This window comes from Schistocerca cancellata, chromosome 1, assembly GCF_023864275.1.
Source record: "Schistocerca cancellata isolate TAMUIC-IGC-003103 chromosome 1, iqSchCanc2.1, whole genome shotgun sequence".
NCBI classification, from domain to species: Eukaryota; Metazoa; Arthropoda; class Insecta; order Orthoptera; family Acrididae; genus Schistocerca; species Schistocerca cancellata.
In genome coordinates, this window is record NC_064626.1 from 712,125,801 (window position 1) to 712,152,796 (window position 26,996).

At 42.5% G+C, this 26,996-nt stretch overlaps 1 protein-coding gene across 1 annotated transcript in view; it reads right to left on the reverse strand.

Moving 5' to 3' along the window:
• Positions 1–11,255: 11,255 nt before the first annotated feature.
• The window catches only part of LOC126184887 (venom protease-like), a 237,912-nt gene continuing 222,171 nt past the window's right edge, over positions 11,256–26,996 (reverse strand). The window contains exons 7-8 of the mRNA XM_049927519.1: positions 11,573–11,724; positions 11,256–11,484 (exon numbers count right to left, since the gene is read on the reverse strand). Coding sequence (XP_049783476.1) covers positions 11,329–11,484; positions 11,573–11,724 — 308 coding nt within the window. The 3' untranslated portion in view covers positions 11,256–11,328. The remainder of the gene's footprint in view (positions 11,485–11,572; positions 11,725–26,996) is intronic.

The following is a 26,996-nucleotide window of genomic DNA, read 5'->3' on the forward strand; positions in this document are numbered from 1 at the left end:
TAGGAATGTCAAACTGACCTACTGGTGGTTGTACGTAACATGAAACTTGACTTTGTTGTTATGGTATGCATGTGTGAGCCCAGAGTCTGCAGTGTTTTTCAACATCAGGCCAAGCAAATCTGTCTGTGAGTAGGCCGATGGTGGTGAACGGCTGGATATGCTGGACTGTGATGCAAGCACATAGGTTTGAGAGGGTGTATCCTCTTTTGAGAAGTATCACATAGTATGGGGAGGGTCATGTCTGAGATATGACGAAGTTCAGTTTGAAATGTCTCTCACAGCGGTCTCTCCGCGATATTTTCAGAAATTTTTTATAAATTATATAACTCAGTACATATCTCGAAATATCTCTTCCTATCTTACCGATTCCTAAACTTGAATATACGATGATTATCAATGCAAAGTAGTTTCAAGCCCTATTATTCCTTGGAGCGTTCATTTACTCCATGGAATAGCTTCTCTGCTATCTACGTTTTCTCTTATGAAAAGAAGGATTCAGAGCTTGCCGATTAGCCGTGAAAGAACGATGTATATGAATGTATTGTTGAGCTAGTCGCCATCTTGATGAGATTCTGTATGAGAAGGAATTTAATACATGAACTAAACTAAAGTAAGTGTGTTCGCGTATTATTTAACTGATTATTATTGACAGTGTCTACTTACTACGCTGTGTTGCACGGGATCAGTGGGGAACGGCTGATTTACACTGGACGAACCTGCCGTTTTGTATGCTCAAGATATCCAGCTTATTACTTTCAATAAATAGGCTAACACGGTCTTACCAGCAGATCTCCGGTCTTCCCCATGTGATCACCGAAAGTTAATAATTATTACAAATGTTTTCAGAAGATCGACTGACAATTTTCGTCGCACCGAGACTTCGAAATTGCTTCACTGCCTTATGGAATTTAAGTTAAGCTCAATTTAATCAGGATAGAACAGTATTGAACTGTGTGAATGTGATAAGCCTGCTTTGTGAATGAAAATTCCCTTAATATACGCATGTTTTTTACTATCCTGATCAGTGAAGCCAAATCAGGCCGGTGTGAGAGAGGTTTTTAAATTTTAGATCCCCACACACAAAAAATATTAAAAGTTCTAAGGTTTGCGTCTGGAAAGTGGGTGAGGCTTTGTAACTGATGGTAATTTTGTTGTCCCTCAGTGAACTGGTCTTAATCAGTAGTGGAAGACAAAGTGCTGACACCCAAAAAATAATACGTTCCAGCATTGTCTGTGCCTGTGAGGTGGCAGATATCTCTTGTAAACTGAGCTACTTTGTCCAAATATCGATATTGTTGGGAACAAGGGTCTTTGGGTGGGTTGCAGATAGCGTGTATGAGAAGGTGGTGATCAATGTAAATAATCAGGGGCTTTCTTGAACATTCAGCCTGAAATATTTTCCTGCCTCATAGAGCAGCAGGAACTCCCTGTTATAAGCTGACCGCTTGCTTTGGGATGGTGTAAGTTTAGGAGAGAAGAACTGGAGCGGCTGCAGTGTGCCACCTACCTCTTCTTATGACACAGCCTCGATAGTGGAGTCACTCGTGTTTGTTGTTATGATGAGTTGTGCATCTGGGAGGGAGCGTACCAAGGTAACAGCTTATGTGAGGCAGTCTTTGATGTGCTCAAATGCTGTCTCTATCTGCTCCATCCATGTGAGTTTACATTATCAGTCATATGTTTGCTGGCCAGGGCTTATATCAGGGGTACTTGCAGAGGTACTACATGTGGAAGATGTCTTCTGTAGAAGTTTATCATGGCAACGAATATGCATTATTCCTGACAGCACTTGACAGAGGATCTCAACACTTTGTGGAGTGGACCTAATTCTAGGTGTATTCATAATGTGTCCGAGTAAGACAATTTTCTCGTGGCGAAGTTGACATTTGTCTCTGTTTATTGTGACACTGTTGTGAGTGAGGCTGTAGAAAGCTTGTTTGATGTGGTTGTTGTGTGATTCCTCATTGGATGAGATAATTACGATTCCACCTAGGTATGCCTAAGAAAATGAGAGCTTGAAAAGTAGTCCGTGAATGAATCATTGCCAAGTTTGGCTGCATTTTTAAGCGCATGTGGCATGAACTTAGTTTGGAACAGAATGAATAGTATGATTATGGCTGTTTTTGGAATGTCATCAGGATGTACAGGTATTAGTAAACATGCGATTTTCAGTCGATAACATTGAAAACAGAGGTATACATCAAGCAGAGGGATAAGTCCTATATGTGTGGAACAGGGTAGTTGTCTATCATGGTGTGAGTATTAACAATTCTATAATCACCATGAAAACTAACAGAACCATCTTACTTTGGAACCAGTTTTATGTGTGTAGCCCAGAAACTGACAGAGGGGTGGACTATGCCACTAAGAACTCATTCACTGATGCTTTGGCAACCTTTAGTAAGTCATGTGGTGTTGGCATGGTCAGTGATGCAATGGGAAGTGGGGGTGGCGAACAGGTGTGGTGATGATTTTATGAGCTGTTCTGTTTGTAACGGCACTCTGTCTGACACACACGTGCAGAGAATCATACGAAAACTTGGCAGGGAATGAGTGAGCGAGCTATGCTGCACTAACCTTAGAATGACTACTGAAAGTGATGTTTCGGGTGTCTCCATAGGTGGCAACAGGGGTACCGTGTCAGTGTGTTATGTGAGAGGCATTGAGGAGGATGCAATGAATGGAGAGTTATTGTAGATTGTGGAGGCGCTGCTGTGCCACGAGGAGTTCCTGTTTCACTTGTTTAATCTTGTCAGTCATGGAGTCATTGTGGTGACATAACTGATGATTCATTCACATACGTCAGAATAAAGTTGATGGACGTGTTGCAACAGCTTGATCATACTGATGCACTCCTCAGGTGTCAGATGATTGTTGGCTTTGTTCTCGGGTAGAGGAGGTCGAGGTGTAGAGAGGATTGTGCCATTATGTTAGCCATTGATAGGGGGTGACCGAAGATACTGTAGATGCAGCAGCCGCTGGTTATGTGGATGAGGCTGTCACTGAAGAAATCCGAAATCAAGTTAAAGTCTCGTAGAAAATCGGCCGATAACAGTTTCTTCCAGGTCCACGACGAGAAATGTCCAGGTGAATTGTTCGATGAGACTGAGTTTGAGCATGTGAACCTGTGAGCCATAAACATGGATTGTCGAATGATTCACTTCACAGAGATGAACAGATGTGCAGACAGATGAATAGGTGTGCAGACCAGTGATGCACATGACGAAGAAGGTGGTGTAGTGCTAATCTTGGAGATCAGGTGTAGTTGACCGCAATGTTGTCGCACACAAAGAGTCTGTTATTATGGAGTTGGCGTGATGGTTGTGATTCGTCACTGTCTTCAGGGATATTGAAGTGACTCAAATATATCCGGCCGCGGTGGCCGAGCGGTTCTAGGCACTTCAGTCAGGAACTGCGCGACTGCTACGGTCGCAGGTTCGAATCCTGCCTCGGGCATGGATGTGAGTGATGTTTAGTTATAGGGGACTGATGACCTCAGATGTTAAGTCCCATAGTGCTCAGAGCCATTTGAACCATTTTTGACTCAAATATCCTGCATGGTCTGATGCACTTATAGCAAACCATGCACATAGTTTGGGAAACTGCATGATTGTCTGCAGTTGTGGGCGGCAGCAGTGCATGTCAAATGATACCAGAAGAAGCGGTTGTGCTCAGACTGGCTGTGTTGCAGCTGTGTCAGTCTGATGTGGTTGTTGTTGTTCTGTGCAGACACAGTTATGGCAAGAATGGCAGAAAAGCAAGGGTTTCTTCATTCCATGCATAGATCTTCTCTCTGCGCTGATGCAGTGACATCAGTGTTGGGTGGAGTTGTCTCAGCTTGTGGTTGAAAGGCCATTGTGTATGCAGCTGGAGAACCTGTATATCATGTCCACTGCCACTGTTGTCTACATTACTAATGCACTATTTATGTTGCGTGACCGAGTGAACTCGATCCACTAGTTTAAAACAAGTGTCCAAAGGTTCGAGCTTATGGGCAACCATAGCCAGTTGTATTCGCAGAGGAAGTTTCAAAACCTACAGATTCCATAGCGTATGGTTGGGCGTGAGATGAACGTTAATCTGTGTTCAAAGGCGGCACCATAACTGAGTTTGTGTTTCATCATTAAGCACTTTATTGTAAAGGACACGGTAAATTTGTTCCTTTGGGGAGCAGTTGATGCAACAAAGTAGAGCAGCTTTAGCAGTTTCATATTTATTGCGTATGAGAGGCACAAGGATTCTGTAACTTATTGTGTGTTATTTCCTCTTAAGTGGCTTAGGAGCATAATGAACTTGGTGGCATCACAAACTGGTGCATTCGAAGTGAAGATATTGTCCACAATGGTAAACCACAACACTGGCTGGTCTTGTCTGGAAGGCAGTAGTTCGAGACGGCTGGTTGCAATGATGATGTTCGTATCGGTAGTACAACTGGACATATATTGTCTTGACAGCAGCACAATGTGTTGCACGGTAAACAGCGTGCTAGGAGTTGCAGCCAGCTGCATGAGTTGTGGCATGGTCGCATTTAAGTGCAGCATGATTGACTGATCAAATGTGATTCAATATGTGTGCGGTCAGTTGAGCAGTCTTGAATAGGGTGTGAAAGGACATTGTTTGGCACATTCTATTGTTCAACTTTGTTGCACACTCTCCAGGAGAGTGTCAAAAAATGGTTCAAATGGCTCTGAGCACTATGGGACTCAACTGCTGAGGTCATTAGTCCCCTAGAACTTAGAACTAGTTAAACCTAACTAACCTAAGGACATCACAAACATCCATGCCCGAGGCAGGATTCGAACCTGCGACCGTAGCGGTCTTGCGGTTCCAGACTGCAGCGCCTTTAACCGCACGGCCACTTCGGCCGGCAGGAGAGTGTCACTGTTACTTTTTATCACAAGGGCTGCATTCATTGTTTTATCCATAGTGACTGGCACAGTGTATGAAGAGATGTCTGCCAGTGAAAGTTGTACAGCGCCAGCAAAATTGTCATTGCGCAATTGTCGGAAATGATGAATTTCTATGTAATCGACAACACTGGGAGTCACCAGTGTCGTTACACAAGATGATTATCTTAAGTAAACCCAAGGTCCTAAAACTCTGTAGAACTCTTTTTATTGGTGAAACAAACATTCACAATTCAACAATCTGAACACAGTGAAGTCCACCGACTAGCCAGTCTCAAAGAGTCTTGTACCAAAGCCAAGTTGACTGCCAGCAATGTTACTTCACAAATCAGCGTTCCCCCTTGTTTTTACGTATGATAAATGACATCCTTCTGCCATCTTGAAGTTTTATATTGCACAAGTAATCTGATTGGGCCATGCTGGGCTTTTTATTACTATAATGTGAATTTCCCATCATTGTTCCGCAGGACAAGTAGCCTGTTTCTGCCATCTTTGGTTTGGACGCACATCAGATACAGTATTTGCTATTGTGATGGAACTGACACTAAAGAAGTATTCATCAGACGCACATGTCCTAGTTATACCTACCTTCTACAGGTTAACAAGATGCATAAGAGAGGTTTTCCACTGTAAAGTTTAGTCTGCAAAATAGAATGTCAATTTACTATCTTGTCAAATACTTGAAGGTGATAATGAACCTGCATGTGTGTGTGCTACTGTGCTGCCGTCAAATACAGAACATCGTGGATGTCATCAATTTAAGGGGATATTGCCGACATCGGTATCAGTTACACAGTTTTATTTGCTCTTAATTTTTGCCAGGTTGTCATAACAGGAGTCATCAGAATTGGTTGGTGCACGATATGAAAGTCTGACTTCGAGTTAATACATCTGTTCAGAAATATGAGACGTTGATCTCATGGAATGCCAATTGTCATAGGACATTTTCGAAAGAAAAATAGTTATGCCACTTGTCGGAATGAAGAAGCACTTAACCAGCGACGACCAGAAGTAATGAAGAAGAGCATGAGGAAAATACTTGTAATGACACTCACCAGACGCAGGTGTGTGCAACCGCCCTAGCCCTCGGTCAAAAAAAAGAAAATAGTAATAATAAAAAATCACGCAATCTGATTACAGAGTTAAGACCCCTTCGATACTGAATAATCCACCGATGTACTCATTTCCTTGGTATCAATTTTATTTCAGGTTTCTTTAATTTTAAGTTGCTATGCAACCCGTTAATAAAAGTTCTGAGTTAATAAGACTATTATTATTATTATTATTATTATTATTATTATTATTATTATTATTCCTGAGTACTGAGAAACTGAAATATGGAAACGGTTTTCGTCTACTGTCATTTTGCGAGAAGATTCAAAGAGGCGGCAACCAGTGAAAACTCTTCAAGTTTCAAAACGGTTACCTCTTCCACATGTAGGTACAGAAACACAGTGAGGACGGCTTTTCATGCGGTTGGGACCGAGCCAGCATCTAAAACTTCTGTCGGCAAAAGACGTGGTCATTTCCCTACGTCACAGCAGGTAGGCTTTGGCAGTTGTCCCTCCACATAAGATGACCAATGGATACGTTTTAGGGTCAGAAGCTTAGTGGTGGCTCTTCCAGTGCCATTAAAGGTCGGACCACCACCGCCCCAGCCCAGCACCACCTGGACTAGAAGTCGGTGCCTAGTACCATTCAATTCCAGCTTCGATGCCAACTATAGCTCCGGCCAAGAGTACTGGCGGATGGTTTGCAAGAGTGCTGATGCCGCACTTGTATCTAGTCTCGCGTAGTGCTGTATCTCAAAACATTCGAAACTGAGCGTCCGTAGTTGCCTCGTTCGAGCACCAGTAGCGAGGCGGTGTGTAGATTTTCGCACAGCTCTTGTTTTTCATTCCTTATTGAGTTATTAGTTTCAGCAGTTTGACTCGAAGTGAAGAAGTATATCTCGTGGTATTATTTGTGCAGTTTATTTACTGATTGTGATTGGAAGTGTTTGTGTAACTCGAAAATGGAAAAGCAGGAAGAAAAAGATACTTCCCCTGTGCCATGTGGGTAGGGTTTCTGAGAAACTCCACCAAGTAGCGCTTTGACAGCAAGAAAGAATACGACTGAAAGAGGCAGTTGAGTTCAATGGCACAGCAAATCCATAATCTGCAGTGTCTACAAATATTAAAACATCCTCTAGACAATGATGGCGAAGTGTTAACATCTACATGTACGTTCGTTAGAAAAGATTTGCGGAAGGTAAGCAGAATCAATAGCGATGATATCAGGAAACGCGGTGATATGTTACTGAAAAAATAATCATTCTAAGAAAAAAACTTTGCTACTGTACTGGCTACTTCTGGTGCTGGTTTAAGAACTGTCCAGCGCGTGTGTCTTGAAAGAAAATCTCGAACGTTCATTCAGTTCTCCAAGGAAAAATATTAAACAACACAGCTCTTTAACCGAACTAGACAACTTACCAAAAGACATTGTCAGGTGGACAGTCTATGGATTTTATGACAATGGCGAATATCTAACATCAGACAAATTGAGGAAAAAATTGACTGAAAAAAAATTTACTGGATCTGCTAGATTTTTGAGACGCAGATTAAACAATATATGATTTAAATACAAGCAACAGAATGCCGGTAGACAACTTTTACTTTAACGCAACAATATAGTGGTCTCCAGAATTAATATTTTGTGAACGGTGAATTCTCTGGGTACTTCATGTGACATGCAACCTCTATTCTATTTGGATGAAATTTGGGTTTCTCAAAACCATTCACTAAAGTACACATGACAGAATTCTAATCAAAGTGATGGCCTTACGCTACCTGTTGGGAAAGGGGCTAGGCTGACTGTTGTGTATGTGGGGTCAGTGAAGACTGGTTTTCTTAAAGAACGTAAGATAGTTTGCGGATGTAACTAAACAAACAAGGCAGAAGACTGATATTCGGAAATGAATACAACTAAATTTGAGCAATTATGCATTTTCGTTAACTTGCTAATTTGATTCCAATTCCACAAATTATAGTATTTTTTATCCAGATATGCGTTTTTGTCACTGATTTACGTGCACTTACACTTCATGTAAATATTTAATTCCTGATGTTGTCTATAATAATTTTACACCCTGTAGCTTGCAAATAACGAATGGAACAGCGAGGTTTTTCAAATGTCTTTAAGCCGGCCGTGGTGGTCTCGCGGTTCTAGGCGCGCAGTCCGGAACCGCGCGACTGCTACGGTCGCAGGTTCGAATCCTGCCTCGGGCATGGATGTGTGTGATGTCCTTAGGTTAGTTAGGTTTAAGTAGTTCTAAGTTCTAGGGGACTGATGACCACAGCTGTTAAGTCCCATAGTGCTCAGAGCCATTTGAACCATTTGAACCAAATGTCTTTAAATTCAAATAATGCACATAAACATCGCTTCCAAGTCGGTATGACTGACATAGCCTAATCAGTATTTCAGCGCAAATGTAATTATATCGATTCTGACCAAAGCGGAAACTATTACAACGAGTAACAGAGGTACATGTGACTGTCAAATGTTTGTAACTCACGATCTGGCAACAGTGCACTAACAGCCATCCTCCAACACGCCTGATCATTATTTTGTAGAACAGATACAGCACGCAGACGCGTTTTGCTGTACCCATTTGCCGCCTTGAATTCAGTAACATTTTAATTTGAACAGAACTCGGCAATGTCGCTCGCATACGCACATTGCTTCGTTCGCATGACAAGTTCGACGATCTAGGCCACCAACTGATAAGACCAGTAAGATCTCACCGTGATCTTCCCTTTGTTACTTGAATTAGTACACACTCTTTCTCTGGCTTAAGCGAATTCCCTCCAATATTCTCCATCTAGCACAATCCCGCTCTATGCACAACGCAAGTTACTTTGCATCGAGTTGTGTAGTTTCTGTACACCTTAGCTAGATTTTCTATTCATGTACTCCTATTTAGCAATGCTTAAAGTTAATGAAGGCTTAATATTGTGGACGTATATTATCTGAGTACATTCATTTTTTTCTGTTAAATCTGCAACTGGAGATTTTTTTCTTCTAGAATGAAATTTCCTTTTTTTTTAAAGTTGTGACATCTTTCCCCAAATCTTCCTCAGTCACTTTAAAAATCAATATCCATGAAAGCAGGAACGTTTCTGGCGCTTTACACTGTCGGAGACTGAATAATCATCGTTAGAATCACGGCAGCAAGTTCACCTCTACTACCTCTCCAAACACGGGCATTTCATATTAGCTGTCAGGGGTGTACACGGCCTTTGACGTACCTTCCTTGTGCAGAATTGGTGTGTATGAAACTCGATAGGACATAAAGAAGTACGGCATCTGATGTGCGGTATAGTTACTGAGTATTACAAACAGCCTACTTGTTAGCGCTGAAAAAGGTGTAACCTTTCAGAAGTCAGTAATTTGTAGTGTTTCACCTCTGTCCATTTTGCTGTTGTTATTGTTGTGGTCTCCAATCCAAAGTCTAGTCTGAAGTCGCTCAAGTCTCTTCATTGTTGCATAACTACTATAACCTATGTCCATTTGGCTCTCCTTACTGTAGTCTAACCTTGGTGTCCCTCTACAATTATCACCCCCAAAAGTTCCCTCCACTAGCATACTGATTTTCCTTGAAGCCGTAGAATGTGTCCTGTCAAACTATCCCTTGCGTCAGTCAAGCTGTACCACAAGATTCTTTTCTCCCAAATTCGATGCACTAAGTCTTCATTAAATTTATGTAAAGTATAAGAAGTATATTTACAATAACTTACTTGGTATTGGTTTAGCAGATGTCTATATCTTCTTCATAGAAGCATAATGCCATGAAATGCCCAACAATGTACATATTGTATGTGGTTATTGTAAACATTGACAATTTACAGTAACTGAATCACATCTCCATATATGTCGAACTGTTGTGATAGCAGCAAGAAACATGTATAAAAGATACAAAGTATAAGTAAGGTATATTATAAAGAAGTTGTGTACAATACATTTGAAAAATACATGGGATATGGTTCTAATGTAAATCAGCTTTTGCAAAACATCTCAAAATCGAGAAACACACTCTTCCTCCTCCATCCTTGCTTAACATGGAAATTTTACATATAGTTTGCAAGACCTACAAAATGAACTTTTTAAAAGAATTTCCAACATATAAATACTCCTGCTTAATTTGGAAGGATTTCTTGATTGGTCACATTGCATTAGAAGTAGATGCAATTTTGATCTCATAGATTCTCTCATAAAATGTGAAAATTAGCGCATTCCTTTTATGTATTAGGACTATGTGTATTGTTTTTTCAAATATATTATCTATAACTTCTTTATATATGTTAGTTATACTTTTTATATGCTTTTATGTATGTTTCTTGCTGCTAGCACAACTGCTTGCTATGTACATAGATGTGACTAAATTAGTCAATCTGTGTTTACGGTAATCATGTGCAATATGTAGGCCTACATATGCGCAGCTTGACATGTTCATAGATGTGATTCAGCCACTTTAAATTGTCAACCTGTGTTTACAATAATTACATATGATATGTACAGTTTTGTATATATCATGCTACTATGCTTCTGTGAAGAAGCCATTGACATCTGGTAAACCAACACTAAGTAAGTTTTTGTAATATACTCCTTATACTTCACATAAATGTATAGTCAATGTCTATAGATTTATAATATCTATAATTTTGTGGGCTTCTGAAGATGTCAAATTAATTTGTCAAAACCGATAAAGCGAAACAAAAATATATTTGCAACTGACGATTACATTTTATTCTGAAATATATACTACAATTGCTGAAAATTACAGCTGTGAATAAAATAATAAATCAAATAATATTTTGAGATAGAGCATGATCTGGTGTACAAAGGCTCCATGGATTCTAACGAGGTACTTATGGGAGGATATAATTTTTAGTACATTACGACTGACCTGTGATACTAGTAATCAAGAATTCCATGGTACCTGTAACGTTCACATTAGTTGTCAAAGCTTTAACTGTACTCACTGCCTAATTTTCCTGAAATTAGACATTAGATACGAAATCTATGAATATTATATTATGGTTACCAATGGCAGGTAAAAATTATTGATGAAAGGAAGATATCTATTGAAGAATATAGTCACGTACTGCCGCAGCTATCGGAAGCGTATCACAACATTTTGCCTGCCCAGTTTTTCCTGTGGAATCAAGGGGAATAAATCGAAGCTGACGACTGTCATTTTTTAGATCGTTATATATAACTATGACCTTCTTTATAACTACATCGCCTTACCATACTTTTCTGCTGTACTTTGAAAACAAAGTTTCATTCTGTGAAATAAAATTAAACTAATTAACAATGAATTAAAAAAGTTTATTAGTGTTAAAGTTTTGTTTCATTAACAACTGAAACAGAGTTTGATGATTCAGTCAATATTGTTCTTGATCCAGTCAAGGAATTTTGTGACCCTCGTGTATACTCCTGGGACTCCCGGTTCGGCGCAGTTGTGGCCGTAGGACACAACCCCGATGGTGTAGAATATCCTGCCCTGTGGGAGCATCAGAGGACCGCCAGAGTCTCCCTGAAATGAAGACATCGCGCGTGGTTGTACTCATAATACACAACTCGAATGTGCTGCAGCTCGCAAACAGTCTTGTAAAGAGACTTACCTGGCAAGCATCCTTCCCGCCCTTAGCAAATCCGGCGCACAGAACCCTGTCGTCAATTACTGCCGCACTAAACCGTTCGTACGCCTTCTCGCATGTCTCTGGTTCAACGACTGGCAGCTGTGTTTCCAGGAGATCTGCGCTTGAAGGCCCGCCTGCAATTACGAAGTCAAGTTATTTCTAAGTAAACGTTTAAGTTTTTAAATCAAGCTTCTTTCGATACCACTTTACGTTAATGGTGCTAATGTCAGTCATTAGTGCACCAAATTGTCGTTCTTTAATAGCTACTGAAATACGAGAAATCAGCAGTGAGAGTAAAAAATTTGCGCATGCAACCAGTATTCTACACCCTTTTATTCCTCATGACTGACAATGAAAGAAACAAGATCTTTGCCCCTAATATCTCACTGACAATAAGAAAAAAAGTGTCTGTGCCAGAGCTCCTTACCAATTTAATTGGCCGGAGAATTCAAGGCGTTTTAGATTGCCTCTTTCATTCTATCCATTACTCACTAATCTATTTCATCAGTAATTTGAATTTATAGCAACCATACAATCAGAGATATTGGTGAATGTATGTGCAGTATTTTCATGGAGGTCAATATTTTAATCAGTGGGTGTCTTCTACGAAGTAGACCTCAGTATAGCAATTTTCATAAATGTTAGTAAATACAGGCAAAAAAGTATTTATGTTTTAATACAGATGTTAAGCCACAACATTACGCCTGTTTCTCTGTGATGGACTAGTTTCGCTTGGTCATGTGGAAGTTGCGCTTCATGGTCCTAAAAGTACAAAGCAAAACACAAAAATGGTTCAAATTGCTCTGAGCACTATGGGACCCAACATCTGAGGTCATCAGTTCCCTAGAACTTAGAACTACTTAAACCTAACTAACCTAAGGACATCACACACATCCATGCCCGAGGCAGGATTCGATCCTGCGACCGTAGCGGTCGCGCGGTTTCAGACTGTAGCGCCTAGAACCGCTCGGCCACCCCGGCCGGCAACAAAACACAGAGATCTATACGAATCATTGCTGTCATTTCCACGGATGAAGAATAGAAAATTTTCTGTTTAAAGCGAATTTGACAGACGTTAGATTGTTGTGAAGTGACAGATGGCAACAAATATTATTATGTTGTGATACGGGGGTCATTTGCATCACCACGTAAATATCATATTGTCTTTGACCACGTGCATTCTTTCAAGGCTTACACCGTCCGCCTGCCGTCTTTTTCTTTTCATACCTGCAGCGCAATAAATTTGACAGGAACGTATTCAGACAGAAGAGAACTCAACACATCATTCGTAACGGTGGCAAATAGTCGGATATAAAAGCAACCTTGGGAGCGTTAAAGAGCTGTTACTGCTCACAGTATTTACAAATACTCTGATAAATAGCGTCGGAAGCTCTGCGACAGTGTTTGCGGTCAATGCTGTTGTATGTAGCAAAGTCACAAAGTCGTTCAGCTACTGTGATATACCGGAAGACCTATAGAGAATTGGCGCTTGATGCAGGAACTGGCAGAAGATTTTCAACGTTAATAAATGTAAGGTATTGTGCATAAACAGTCGAAGAGAAACTTTACTGTTTGATTACACTATTGACGACAAACCACTGGTAACAGCTACAGCCGTAAAATATTATGAAGTATCCTCGTGGGTACCTCATTCTAAGCAACGCACAGCAGTCACCGGCACAGAGGCAGAACCAGCTTTCCTCAGAAACCACAACATGCCTCCTACTTGCCCTCCAAAGGAGCTCTCGCTTGACTCCACTGAAGTCGCAAATGGCGGTGATTTGGGATCAGTGGAACGCACGCTACAGGGCATTTGGCTCAGAGCTGTTCTTGAAGTAACCGGTTGTAACTGTTCGTTGTGTCACTGTAGTGCCAACTGCTACTCAATTGCAGAACAATGCGCCATAGCCGTATGGGAACATCCCTTTCAGTACCCTCCGTTTCAGTAGTGCCACAGAGCCCGGTCTTCTTGCGACCGTATATTCTCGTGACCACTGCTGCCAGCTATCGTGTACAGTGGCCACTTCCTGCCTAGTCTTTCTGCAGTATCGCAGAAGGAACATCCAGCTTCTCATACCTCTATTACATGATCGCCTTCAAACTCAGTGAGGTGTTGATAATGGCGTCTTTGTTGTCTTAAAGACAATCTTGACTAACATCAGCTCACCACATCCCATCTCAAAGGTAAATAATGCTCACGACCGTTACAGAGTGTATTTAAAGCAAACCTGATTTGCGTTCTCATAGAGACGCTTCTAGCGCCACTCTTATGCTACTGGCGCGAAATTTGAATAGACGTTTCCTTTGGGATGTAAACACACGCCTACCAACTTTCTACACAACCTATACAACTCCTTCTTGATGTTGCGTATTTTTTCTCTCAGCGTATCAGTGGCAACAGGTGAAAATTTGTGCCAGACCGGGGGTTAAACACGGTTTCCCGCTTCACGCGAGGAGTTGCCTTAACTGTCTTGCTCATCCGTGCACACTTCGCTTCCGACACAAATTTCCAGCGTGTTAGTCACTACTGACTAAGCAACACCTACCCATGAACCCCTTACTTGGAGACACTGATCCGCACAAGAGCCCGTAGCAGATTAGGCGTGGTGTGCATCTTCATGTACCCTGAAAGACACAATCACTGCTCATCGTCACCACATATAGGGTGCCTGGCTTTGAGCTGTCCTTGAAGTAACCGATTTGTAACAGTTTGTTGTGTCAGTGTGGTGCCAACTGCTGCTGAAATTGCTACTGCAGACGCAGTGCAATGTACGAGAACCATACGCCAAACACGGCGGTCTTCCCTTTCGGTACTACCAAGTGGCCCTGCCGGAGCCCGGTCTATACAACCGTGCATTCCCGTGACAATAGCTGCCAGCAATCATGTACAGTGGTTACATTTCTCCCAAGACTTTCTCCAGTGTCGCAGAAGGAACATCCAGCTTCTCGTAGCCCTATTACATGGCCTCGTTCAAACTTAGTGAGGTGCTAATAATCGCATCTTCATCGCCTTAAAGGCATTCTTGATTAACATCAACTCACCACGTCCTATCTCAAAGATTTTCACCTTCCATATGTGGAAACAGCCTACCAACTTTCGTTTGTGTCGTACAACTTCTTGGTGTTGCGATTTTTTTCCCTTCAGTGTAGCCAGCTGTATATTGTGAGAAGATCCTATCATTCTCAATTGTATCAAGTGATAAGTTACAGAGTACAGCAACCAAAATGGTTCAAATGGCTCTAAGCACTACGGGACTTAACACTTGAGGTCATCAGTCCCCTAGAACTTAGAACTACTTAAACCTAACTAACCTAAGGATATCAGACACATCCATGCCCGAGGCAGGATTCGAAACTGCGACCGCAGCAGCAGCGTGGTTCCGGACTGAAGCGTCTAGAACCGCTCGGCCACGGCGGCCGGTAGTACAGCAACCGTAACAAATAAATGACATTCCTATGGATATGGAGTTTTTCCAAGTTGAGTATTTTATGTTGTACAAACTGTAACAGAGTGATCTAGTATCTTGTGTGTGTTGTAGTACCTTCTGGACCTCCTCCAGATGTAATTCTAGGCTTGCTAGGACCCACTGAAGTGCCGTCGCAAATGTCTCAAGTGTTTTTTCGTCCAGTCCTAAAAATATTTTTATCCCACAGGCCATTAACGTACAGCATTAACAGAAAAGGTCTCACTTGCCACAGGCACGACTGAAGGTACTTTTACACCTGACGATCACTTTCCTTCCAAGATAACGTGGTGCGTCCTCCCTATCAAAAAATGATCAGTTCAGTCACAAAATATCATTTGATACTCCATATTATCGTACTTTCGTTGATAAACATTGGTCTGGTACTTAATCAAACGCCTTTTAACTCAAGAAATATTGCATTCACCTGATTACCCTGATCCATGGCTTCCAAGATGACACATCAGAAGGCACGCCATAGATTTCGTACGACATCACAATAGATTCTAAGATCCTACAATATATGGAAGTCTGATACCAGACAATAATTTTCTGGATCACTTCTGCTTTCATTCCTGTAGGCCAATGTGACCTGTGCTTTCTTCCAACTACTGAGTTCAATTTTTATTCAAGCGATCTATAGTATAATATGGTTGAAAGATGGGATAATTAGCTGCAAATTCTGTATAGAATCTGACATTTGTTAGGTCCAATCGTGGGGTTTTGTTCAGTTTTAACAATTTCAGCTACTTCTCTACGCTGCTGATACTAATAACTATATCGCTCATCTCTGAAGTGAAGCGAGAGTTAAACTATAACAGTAAACCTAACTTTTCCTTTGTACAGGAAAATTTGATGCGAGAGTTCAGAATTTCTGTTTTTACTTTGATACTATCAATTTGAGTTCCAGTGTCATTGATTAGTGGTGAGAAGTGTTTCTGTAAGATTCTAGTACAATAGTCATTGATAGCTTGATGCACTGCCCTTCTGAAACACAGTGCGTTTCATTTAACGTACCTGTATCTATAGCATGCTTTGAGTAGTCGCTGCTTCCTTAGAAGTTTCTTTTCAGTCCTAATATACCGTGGAGGGTCCCTCCCACCATAAACTGTTCTACTAGACACATACACAGGATTAAAAGCTTGTAAGCATATTGCAGAATAGGTTGTGCTGAAAAATGACGGTTCAAAAAAAAAATTCCGTACGATGCACCGTTTCCGAATTAATTAGCACGGAAGGTATCCAGTCACGCTCTTGCGCGCGCAAATTCAAGCAGCCAGCCAGAGATGGTGTCGCCAAACGTGCTTTTCATTTGGTTTCCTAAAACCGAACAAGGGAGCGATACAAAAATTGGTCATGGGATGGTGGTGGTAAGGATCGAATGCGAGCCAAAGGCGGAGCAGTCTCGTGCGCTATCATCTACGCTATGAGAACAACTGACACTGATTGTATGTTGGTGGCCGAGTGGTTCTAGGCGCTACAGTCTAGACCTGCGCGATCGCTACGGTCGCAGGTTCGAATCCTGCCTCGGGCATGGATGTGCGTGATGTCCTTAGGTTAGTTAGGTTTAAGTAGTTCTAAGTTCTAGGGGACTGTTGACCTCAGAAGGTAAGTCCCTTAGTGCTCAGAGCCATTTGAAACATTTTTTTGTATGTGGGTGGACGCTTGAATTTGCGCGCGCAGGACGGCTGATTAGTTAACTTCAGTACTGATTAACTTGGATTGTTGCTCTGCACAACCTACCTTGCCACACACTGACAAGCTTTCCAGACTGTTTCGACCATCCTGTACGTCCAGTACTTGGTCAACTATTCTTCTAAACTTGAACCATCCTACGGTCGATATAAGGACGCCTCTTTACCTAGTTTACTGAGCATGTGAATCTTTCTACTTATTTTAATTGATCGTTTCACTTTGGTGATCATTTCTGTTGTAATTGCCTGAAGATCCTTGATACCAGTTTCATTGTGGAAATCGTCAAAGAAGTCATATCTGTTTATTGCCATTATGTCTGTTATACGTTGCGAGTGCGTTTACAGAATGTCTGTTCTAAGTAGTTTTCAGAAGAAGCATTTAGTATTGTTTCATAGGCTGCCTTGTCTTTCTCATTACTTACAGAAATATAATTACCCCAATCGATTCTTCATAATTAAAGTCTCCACTACGGAGAGCGGGAGCGTTCGTACGAGTGAAATTAAGTCTGCATTAAAATTTTCGGTTACGTCTTGGGGTAAGTCTGTGGTCGATATAAGGACGCAGTTACAAGTTTATGTGTCGTCACAATTTCTGCTTCTTCCTTGTGTTACGCTAATGTAAAGTTAAGGAAGTGTACATTCTTGATTGCGTGCATCTGTTCTTCTATTCCTAAATATTACTCATCCATTTCCATACAGAAACTCAATAGCTCATACGTTTACTCATAAACACTATGATCAATTTCTCCCGTCTGAGAGCTCTTCGTTAACAGAAAATGCGTCGCTGAAATTTGCTGTTTATGCATTTTCACTTGCCAGTAAATATTTGTGCTGGCCAAAAAATGAAAGCGTAATTCCTGAACGGAAGTTTTACTCCATCTAAACATTTAACCAAAAAAATTCTGAAATTTAAGAAATAAATTTTTCAGAAATAAGTAAAAACATTGAATTCTCTCCAACAACAATGATCAAGTTGAACCGACTTTTATTTGGCCCTAACTGCTAGGCACAGTTCGCCACGATGTGCTCTGGTGTAGAGACTGTTCAAGATCTCTGTTGAGAGTCCATCTCATCCCTAAGAAAAAGAGCTGAATGGAAGCCTGGAATGAACCCACGGACTGACAGACTGCACGTTAGAATAAAAAAGAATGCAATTCGTCTTATGGAAAAGGCAGCTAACGAAACATCTGAAAATAGATCACAACACTAACTGGAAAATATTTATCTAGGATAATGAGGCGCCATAATTCAGGGACGTACGAGAATGCAGTCCATGTGACGACACCTTCAGGCAATTTAAAACTGAAGAAACTTGTTTATTCTAGATATTTTCGCACGTTAATAAGTTGAGAAATCATTTTTAGGGAAACCAAAAAACCAAACCATTATTCATGAAGGAATAATGTTTTTAGAATAGAGAAGCGAGTTATAAGAATTATATCTCACGTTATTTATAAAGCAAACTGCAGAGAACCGTTAAGAATACTAGTGGCAGAACAACTGAGAGAAAATTTGGAATACATTGCACATAAATTTTCTCAGCATGTTATAGTCTTAGGTGGAGATTTCAATTTACCAGATATAGACTGGGACACTCAGATGTTTAGGACGGGTGGTAGGGACAGAGCATCGAGTGACATTATACTGAGTGCACTATCCGAAAATTACCTCGAGCAATTAAACAGAGAACCGACTCGTGGAGATAACATCTTGGACCTACTGATAACAAACAGATCCGAACTTTTCGACTCTGTATGTGCAGAACAGGGAATCAGTGATCATAAGGCCGTTGCAGCATCCCTGAATATGGAAGTTAATAGGAATATAAAAAAAAAGGAGGAAGGTTTATCTGTTTAGTAAGAGTAATAGAAGGCAGATTTCAGACTACCTAACAGATCAAAACGAAAATTTCTGTTCCGACACTGACAATGTTGAGTGTTTATGGAAAAAGTTCAAGGCAATCGTAAAATGCGTTTTAGACAGGTACGTGCCGAGTAAAACTGTGAGGGACGGGAAAAACCCACCGTGGTACAACAACAAAGTTAGGAAACTACTGCGAAAGCAAAGAGAGCTTCACTCCAAGTTTAAACGCAGCCAAAACCTCTCAGACAAACAGAAGCTAAACGATGTCAAAGTTAGCGTAAGGAGGGCTATGCGTGAAGCGTTCAGTGAATTCGAAAGTAAAATTCTATGTACCGACTTGACAGAAAATTCTAGGAAGTTCTGGTCTTACGTTAAATCAGTAAGTGGCTCGAAACAGCATATCCAGACACTCCAGGATGATGAAAGCATTGAAACAGAGGATGACACGCGTAAAGCTGAAATACTAAACACCTTTTTCCAAAGCTGTTTCACAGAGGAAGACCGCATTGCAGTTCCTTCTGTAAATCCTCGCACAAACGAAAAAATGGCTGACATCGAAATAAGTGTCCAAGGAATAGAAAAGCAACTGGAATCACTCAACAGAGGAAAGTCCACTGGACCTGACGGGATACCAATTCGATTCTACACAGAGTACGCGAAAGAACTTGCCCCCCTTCTAACAGCCGTGTACCGCAAGTCTCTAGACGAACGGAAGGTTCCAAATGATTGGAAAAGAGCACAGGTAGTCCCAGTCTTGAAGAAGGGTCGTCGAGCTGATGCGCAAAACTATAGACCTATATCTCTGACGTCGATCTGTTGTAGAATTTTAGAACATGTTTTTTGCTCGAGTATCATGTCGTTTTTGGAAACCCAGAATCTACTATGTAGGAATCAACATGGATTCCGGAAACAGCGCTCGTGTGAGACCCAACTCGCTTTATTTGTTCATGAGACCCAGAAAATATTAGATACAGGCTCCCAGGTAGATGCTATTTTTCTTGACTTCCGGAAGGCGTTCGATACAGTTCCGCACTGTCGCCTGATAAACAAAGTAAGAGCCTACGGAATATCAGACCAGCTGTGTGGCTGGATTGAAGAGTTTTTAGCCAACAGAACACAGCATGTTGTTATCAATGGAGAGACGTCTACAGACGTTAAAGTAACCTCTGGCGTGCCACAGGGGAGTGTTATGGGACCATTGCTTTTCACAATATATATAAATGACCTAGTAGATAGTCTCGGAATTTCCATGCGGCTTTTCGTCCATGATGCTGTAGTATACAGAGAAGTTGCAGCATTAGAAAATTGTAGCGAAATGCAGGAAGATCTGCAGCGGATAGGCACTTGGTGCAGGGAGTGGAAACTGACCCTTAACATACACAAATGTAATGTATTGCGAATACATAGAAAGAAGGATCCTTTATTGTATGATTATATGATAGCGGAACAAACACTGGTAGCAGTTACTTCTGTAAAATATCTGGGAGTATGCGTGCGGAACGATTTGAAGTGGAATGATCATATAAAATTAATTGTTGGTAAGGCGGGTATCAGGTTGAGATTCATTGGGAGAGTCCTTAGAAAATGTAGTCCATCAACAAAGGAGGTGGCTTACAAAACACTCGTTCGACCTATACTTGAGTATTGCTCATCAGTGTGGGATCCGTACCAGATCGGGTTGACGGAGGAGATAGAGAAGATCCAAAGAAGAGCGGCGCGTTTCGTCACAGGGTTATTTGGTAACCGTGATAACGTTACGGAGATGTTTAACAAACTCAAGTGGCAGACTCTGCAAGAGAGGCGCTCTGCATCGCGTTGTAGCTTGCTGTTCATGTTTCGAGAGGGTGCGTTTCTGGATGAGGTATCGAATATATTGCTTCCCCCTACTTATACCTCCCGAGGAGATCACGAATGTAAAATTAGAGAGAGGCTTTCAGACAGTCGTTCTTCCCGCGAACCATACGCGACGGGAACAGGAAAGGGAGGTAATGACAGTGGCACGTAAAGTGCCCTCCGCCACACACCGTTGGGTGGCTTGCGGAGTATAAATGTAGATGTAGATGTAGATGTAGATTTTGACCTGTTTCACAATATAAGCTTTTCGAACTAAGTTTAATGCCGCTTATGAATCTACGAAAGTGTATGAGCTTAGGAGTCAAGGAGAGCAGGAAACGAAATGATAAGCCTTACGAAACTGGAAAGTTAGGTTACTGTGAAATACCATCCCATAACGTGACTGACCTACTCCTCTTCTTAACCCGTGGTGTAGTGTGTTTTAGATGTACATGACAGCAACCCAGAACGTGACTGATCTACGTTCCTTCTGAATCTGGGGGGAGTGTGCCTGAGACATATACAGTACCAGCCCCAAATTTGAGTGACCCACCTTCCTTCTGAATCTATGGAGCAGTGTACCTGAGATATACACGGTACCAGTCCCAAAACGTGAATGACACACTTCCCTTCAGAATCCGTGGAGCAGTGTGCCGGAGAAGTAAATGATATCAGCCGAAATGTGACTGACCCACCTCACTTTTAAATCGGTGGGGCAGCATGCCTGAGACGTAGATGATACAAGCCCAAAATGTGTGTCACTCACGTCCATTCTGAATATGTGGGGCAGCATATCTGAGACAGATATTGCTATCAGGCTGCCTCCACACTATTCTATGACAATCGTCAGGGGTGAGGCACATCCTGAACTCCTCAGGAACCTGGCACCACTGCTCCAGGTTCCATTCCAGGTGTTCCCTTGTCTGCCTACTGCATGCACCACGTTACTGGGTAATTTGTAATCTTATTCCTAGTGGATTTCTAGAGGTCAAATTTGATCCTGTGGAGACCGTTGCGTACTGTTTGGGTCGATACAGAACCTCTCCAAAATGACAACACAGTTCTGTTGCGTTCTCCTTGGGATACCAACGAACCATAACTTGTAAGCGGCAGTCATCAGGTAGTGCTGTCGACCACTGACAGTTCCGCTTGGGACGCGACAGCGATCGGACGTGTCGGTACTTCCGCGTAGTCGTAGCGCCGCAAGCTGTGTTTATAATAATTCTTGGATTGTGACCTGTGATATTCTCAGTGCTTCTTCACTACCGTCGTACACAAGCTTCTAAATTTACTAACAGCGGTCCCGACCGCGCATATAGTGCAGTTATGGCTCCCAGTGTACCACGTAAAAATACCCTGTGTTTTGCATTTGAGAAATCTTCCAGGAATGTGCAACCGAGTTCTCTAGAAATCCATGACTGGATAGTAGATATTATTGGCATCACATCCGACCAAGTCCACACAGAATATTATGACATGGCGGAATACTGTTTCTTTGTGAAGTTCTTAGACCAGATACAACTGGAGAAAATTTTGGTGAATACTGGTGGGAAAGCAGAGTTCCGACATCGTGATCAGTCGGTGAGTACAGTTTCAATAACTAACGCTGACTTTGAGTATAAACAAGAGCGAGTGTTCAATTTGCCACCTGAGGTTGAGAATTGTTTTCTTAGAGATGTCCTCGCCAAATACGGTGACATCCGACAGATTAGAAACGAAAAATGGTCGAGCCGTCACAAACTCCAATGTTATAGTGGGATTCGCTCAGTTGACATGGCCGTTAAAGTCAATATCCCATCCTATATAATGGTTTGTGGTTATAAGGCTCATGTCATTTACGAGGGGCAAGTAGGTACTTGTTTCATCTGTAACACGAGTGGCCATTTACGAGAGGATTGCCCACGGCGAGTTGTCGTACTTCGAAACAATCTGCAACAATGACAGAGATTAACATTGGCTGATGTCCTAACTCAAAATCAGACGCCTTCTGTGACTGACTCCCAACCGAGTGCATCTGTGTTAGAGGACAACGATCTCGGCAACGGCACCTTCCCACCCTTGCCTCAAAAACCCGTGGCCAGTCACCCCTTAGCCACCGGTGTTGCATTATCTGCCGGTAACAAACGACGACGTACTATAAGTGACGGTAGTGGTTCCGGCGAACAGGCAGTAAAAAATCAAACCGATGACGCGGAGCCACAGGCCTCCACACAGGACACGCATGTGTCGGATGACTCAGTTACGACCCGCCAAATTCCCATTCAACCGCCCGACGCAGGAACTGTCAATACGAGTGCAGCCGAGTGTTTACAGCAATCCGTTCCGATGCCGCTTGCCACTCGCCGCAGGTGGCCAACACACAAGAGGCGGCAGTCAGTCAAATGCAACTCGTAAACACGGCGGATGAAGCACGCGGTGTAGAGCATAACATACACAGCCGCCACCTCGAAACTGCTTCCACACAACACGAGGACCCGGACAGCTGTATACAAACAGCCAGTGCGGCTCCAAACAAACACAGTGAGCCTACTGACGCCGCGTCTTCGGACTTGCCGTCACCCGTTCCGAAGCAAGGACTTTCACATACTGCTTACAGCCATGACTCGCCGACTCCGCCGTCTTCAATGACACTTCGGACGCCTTTGCGACGGCAAAATAAAGTTAAACCAAAGGACTCCGCGGCTCGAAGTAACTCAAAAAGTAAAGTCAGCGCAAAAACTGGTACAAAACCTGCGGATGTAGGTTCGAAGTCCGACGGTGAGATGGACTGGGCTTCCTACGCTTCCCATCACCCACAAGTCTCGGACGATCATGAGTCAAGCTTATAAGTTTTTGTCCCTGAACATTAATAGAGTTAGGACAGATTTAAAATTAGCAATGCTACGGCAGTTTATCTATGAGTCCGAAGCTGATATAGTTCTGTTACAGGAAGTGTCTATCTTAAGTTTTCATGTATCAGGATTTGTAACAATCGTAAACACCGTGGCGGACGGGGGTACAGGTACGGCCATTCTAACACGAGACGGAATCCCAGTGAGCAATATCGAAATGTTGGACTCCGGTAGAGGCATAGCTTGCCAAATTTTTGATGTCACCCTCGTCAATATCTATGCTCCATCTGGAACGACCTTAAAATCAGAAAGAGCTAACTTCTTTAAACAAGACATCACATACTTGCTACGCCGCAACCCAACCCAGTTGATAATTAGTGGTGATTTCAACTGTGTGATCCACAGGAAAGACCAATCGCCAAACTTTAATTACTGTAGGGAACTACATGATCTGGTGCGTCACCTGCAGCTGAAGGATGCGTGGGAACTAAAATTTCCTACCCTGGTAAAGTACACGTACCTGACCACCACCGCATGTAGCCGTCTAGACCGTTTGTACATCTCTGAGAACATTTGCCAACATGTTCTGGACGCCGATGTCATTCCGGCTAGCTTCTCCGACCACTGCGCCCTCTGTGTCACAATAAATCTGGACAAACAGCATACTAAATGGCATAGGATTCCGTGGAGCCTCAATGTTTCTATTCTCGCCGATGCCTTGCTACAAGATGTCATCTCCACGACATGGGCGGATGTCTCAAGCAATGCTGCAGATATCCGAGCAAGATAGCCTGGTGGAATGCTGTGGTCAAACGGAAAATGCGATTATCTTTAAGGAACTACAGTTGGCAACGGGCGCAAGATGTCAAACGCACGATTGATTTTTACCAAACAGTTCTGCGAGAGTTGTATGCGACTACGACACCCACCAACACACAGCTGACGACCATCAAACAAATAAAGGCGAAGCTTATAGGCGTAAAGCGAACGCAGCTTGAAGGACTGAAGATCAGATCTAAAGCAAAATCGCTTCAAGAGGACGAACTTGCATCGCTGTATCACCTCATAAAACATCGTGCCCATCGCAAGCGAGCTTTTATCGGGGAGCTGGACACAGATGATGGACTCCGTTTGACCCGACAGAGTGATATTCTTACTGCAGTTTACCGGTACTTCACGGATCTGTACTCGCAATGCGATACATATGGTGATGACGGCGGCGATATCGTGAGAGCTCTGCCCACCGTAGTCACGCCTGCGGACAACTTGGCGGTCGTACACGATTTTGCTCCAGACGAAGTCCTTGAACTGATTTCTGGCTCGCCATCAAATAAATCCCCTGGCCCTGATGGTTTGCCACGGGAATTTTATGTGCGCTTCTGGCCCATAATCGGACACGCATTTACGGATGTTCTCAATGAAGTGATGCGAGGGAGTGACGTGCCGGCCGAAATGAAGGAAGGCCGAATTGTATTGATACCAAAAAGCAAACACCGAAAAACCTTAGATAACTTCCGACCTATTACTTTACTCAATTTTGATTACAAAACCTTCGCCAGAGCACTCAACAGCAGATTGTCTCCGTTAATGAAGCAAGTGATTCACAACCATCAATCATGCATCCCTGGTCGCACTATTATGACGCCTCTTGCGGAATATAGAGATGTAATATCCATAGCGTCAGTCACTAACGTGAATCTCGCATTGCTGTTTATCGACTTTTGCAAGGCTTTTGATCGCGTCCGCCACGAGTACCTCCTACAGCTACTGCAGCGGTGTGGTTTTGAGCAACGGGTTATAAATGTCGTGCAACATTTCGTCACGGGCATTACAACCAGAATCAGTGTAAATGGACAGCTTACTCAACCCATCGAGGTCCAAAGAGGAGTGCCGCAGGGGAGCCCTCTCTCCATGATGTTATTTGTTTTATCGCTCGAGCCGCTCTTACGCTCTATTCATGACAAACTTGCAGGCCTTTCGATCGCCGGGACGTCCTTCGTGGTTCGTGCTTACGCCGACGACGTCGGAGTGTTACTGCGCAACGACGGAGACGTATCAACCCTCAAGACCGCGGTAGACGAGTACTGTCGTGCTTCCGGTGCTAAAATCAACGCCGGTAAATGCACCTTTGTCAACATTCGAGGATTCGACGCAGTTATTATACCTTGGGCGAAGCGTGTCGAAAACCACACCACTCTGGGGATGATTATCGACAAATGCCCGCTAAAAATGAATGCAAAAAATTGGAAGCAGGTCACCAATAAAATGCAAGGTGCCATCTATGAAAACAATTGGCGGTCCGTTAACATTCTCCAACGCATACGACTCCTCAGCAGTTATATATTCAGTAAAGCGTACTATATGGCCCAACTATTTCCAGTCCCCAAGATGCAGGCCAAACACGTGATGAAACTCTCTAATAGATTTATCTGGCAAGGGCATCTGTTCAAAGTGAAATACACCACGCTGACGTCTTCCAGACAGGCCGGCGGACTAAACATGCCTGACATTAACCGAAAGTGTACTGCGTTATATATTAAACGAATCACCCATTTGTTGGACAAGGAACCTCTCAGCGTAACCAGTTGGCTCTTCCGAACCTTACAACCCACCGATACGCATCCACCCATTGATGTAGGTAAAATACATTACAAACTACGACATGTCAAGCAGTTTTTTCTTGAAGTAAGCTATATTGATGGACATTATTTCACGCAGGATTTACCGACGACGCACCTGTTATTAAAAAGATGGACATCTCCAATAGTCCGAAATCCTATTGAACTTAAATACCCGAGTGTTCATTGGAAGGCAGTTTGGGACAACATAAGTTTAACCGTCCACACTGCTGAAGTGGCGTCCACATGGTATAAAGTGGTAAACGATGTTATACCCACAAATGAAAGGTTGCATAGAATCGGTTTAAGTGACAGTGATAAATGCGTCCGCTGTGGCCTGGTCGACACCTTACGCCATCGCTTCACTTGTGGCGGTCATCTCATTAACTGGAAATGGGTGCAGCAGAGGCTGGGCCGGATTACCCGCAGCAGCCCAGCCTGCCACTGCACCGACATCCTGCTCTGGCCGGACGCGAAACATTTTCCCGCTACCAAGAACAACACCGTGATGTGGATATTAGGACAGTTTGTGACATATATCATCATCCACAATAGTGAAGATAATCTCATTAGTTTCGAGGCTTACATGAGAACGGCACGCTGGAAGATGAAACGTTACCCAAATTTCAGGAAGATGTTTGCTAACATGTTAGACATAATTTTTGAAAAACAAGGCGTAGGGTAATTCTTGATGCCGGTAATGGCACAAATCACATGCAAGACTATGTAGCGAACAAAATACACAACGAGTAAGAGGTTATACCAGTTCCTAGGACTACTCCCGACTTCTCAATGGTGTTATTAACTTCATTATGACGTTTTCATTAATTTATGTACCTGTGCATCTCTTGTTATCCGTTTGTGTGCTCCAAATGACTTTGAGTTTGGATGGTTATGAATCAAATGACAGAACTGTCATTCCAGTTAAGACAATAAATTATATACATGTTTGCGTTTCGGATCTATGTGTCTGTCTGGACTGAAGAGGCTACTATTTATGTTCTGTTTTGTAAGCTTACAAATGGCACTATATTGAAATGTGTTCTTCAGTCTATTGTAGGATACAATTCGTGTTGAATCAGTTCCAGCACTTCAATATTTTG